This window comes from Eimeria mitis, genomic scaffold, assembly GCF_000499745.2.
Source record: "Eimeria mitis Houghton genomic scaffold, Emh_scaff168, whole genome shotgun sequence".
NCBI classification, from domain to species: Eukaryota; Apicomplexa; class Conoidasida; order Eucoccidiorida; family Eimeriidae; genus Eimeria; species Eimeria mitis.
Genome location: NW_013569996.1, coordinates 7,177 through 8,872, shown reverse-complemented (window position 1 = coordinate 8,872; position 1,696 = coordinate 7,177). Strand labels below are relative to the sequence as shown.

Below are 1,696 nucleotides of genomic sequence, written 5' to 3'. Positions count from 1 at the left end.
TGCTGCTGCTGCTGCTGCTGCTGCTGCTGCTGCTGCTGCTGCTGCTGCTGCTGACCGAGAAGCAGCAATGAGTGCTTCAGCTGCGGTGTCTGCGTCAGGCAGACCCTCTGGGGGCCTCTTATAGAAACGCGAGCCCTCGTCGAGCTGCAACGCATGCACAAATAAATATATAAACAACTCCTGCTGCTGCTGCTGCTGCTGCTGCACCCTCTCCTGCTGCTGCTGCTGCTGCTGCTGCTGCTGGTGCTCTCCGTTCAATACATGATGCTGCAGACAGCTGCCACTATGGTTGCTGCTGCTTCTCTGCAGCACGAACCGCTGCAGCAGCAACTCCGACAGCAGCAACAGCAGCAGCAGCAACTGCAGCAGAAGCAACTTCAGCAGCAGCAACTGCAACAGCAGCAACTGCAACAGCAGCAACTGCAGCAGCCCAGCAACAACAGCAGCAGCAACCGCAGCAACCACAACAGCAGCAGCAGCAGCAACAGCAGCAGCAGCAGCAGCATGTGAGTGTGTGGTCTGACTTGGAGTTCATAGAGAGAGAGATGGCCGAGCGGCAGCTTCGTCAGCAGCAGCAGATCGCGCAGCAGCAGCTGCGGTGTCTGTACACTGTAAATTATATCAACAGATGTTTGCTGCAGCAAACCAAAATCCCGAAGCAAACGAAGTGCATGCAGACTGTCACGACTGTGGCTAGATGTCTTGCTGCTGCTGCTGCTGCTGCTGCTGCTGCTGCTGCTGCTGCTGCAGTTGCTGCTGCTGCTGCTGCATGGGCTGCTGCTGCTGCTGCATGGGCTGCTGCTGCTGTTGCTGCTGCTGCTGTTGTTGTTGTTGTTGATGATGCTGCTGTCACTGCAGTTGCTTCTGCTGCTGCTGCATGAACTGCTGCACGTGCTGTTGCTGTTGCTGCTGCTGCTGCTGTTGCTGCTGCTGCTGCTGCTGCTGTTGCTGCTGCTGCTGCTGCTGCTGCTGCTGATGTTTGCTGGTAGCCTGCCCAGCAGCCTGAGCGTGGGTTCGTGCAGCGTCTGCACCCCAACGGAAAACCGATTGACCCCCAAAGACAAGTAAGCCTGCAGCAGCTCTCTATCCAGTGTACCTGCAGCAGCAGCAGCAGCAGCAGCAGCAGCCAGAGCAGCAGCAGCAGCAGCAGCAGCAGCAAGAGCAGCAGCAGCAGCAGCAGCAGAAACAGCAGACGCAGGAACAACGGGATATTAGTGGCAGCGTGAAGTGCATGCAGGCAAGATGCAGCAGCAGCAGCTGCTGCACTGATGAACTGTAGCAGCAGCAGACCTTCAAGCGCAGCAGCAGCAGCAGCAGCAGCAGCAGCAGCAGCAGCAAGCGCCTCATTGGTACCTGGGTATATCTCAATTGACACCTCAGGCTGTTCTTCTTCCTGCTGCTGCAGCTGCTGCTGCAGCTGCTGCTGCTGCAGTCCACCCTGCGGTTGCTGCTGTTCGTGCTGCTGCTGCTTTTCCTCCTGCTGCTGCTGCAGCAGCTGCTGCTGCTGCATCAACGACGGTGCGCTGTGTTTATGGTGTAGTGCTGCACGCAGCTGCTGCTGCTGCAGCAGCAGCTGCTGCAGCTTTGCTTCGAATGCCTCTATCTGCTGCAGCAGCTGCTGCAGCATCGACGGCGGCATCAGCGAGGGCGTACCCCCCCCAAAATAAACAGACCGCAGCAACCGCTTTCCTCTTGG

At 58.0% G+C, this 1,696-nt stretch overlaps 2 protein-coding genes across 2 annotated transcripts; one reads left to right on the top strand and one right to left on the bottom strand.

Annotated features, from left to right (window-relative positions):
- Positions 1-261: 261 nt before the first annotated feature.
- EMH_0001640 (uncharacterized protein) lies at positions 262-510 on the top strand (the record flags this gene model as incomplete). Its single annotated transcript, XM_013495650.1, has 1 exon — positions 262-510. One exon carries the CDS (start codon positions 262-264, stop codon positions 508-510), a length of 249 nt encoding a protein of 82 aa, XP_013351104.1.
- A 339-nt stretch (positions 511-849) lies between these two features.
- On the bottom strand, positions 850-1,639 carry EMH_0001630 (uncharacterized protein; the record flags this gene model as incomplete). Its single annotated transcript, XM_013495649.1, has 2 exons — positions 850-1,025; positions 1,291-1,639. The coding sequence occupies 2 exons, from the start codon at positions 1,637-1,639 to the stop codon at positions 850-852; spliced, it is 525 nt and encodes a 174-aa protein (XP_013351103.1).
- Positions 1,640-1,696: the final 57 nt, after the last annotated feature.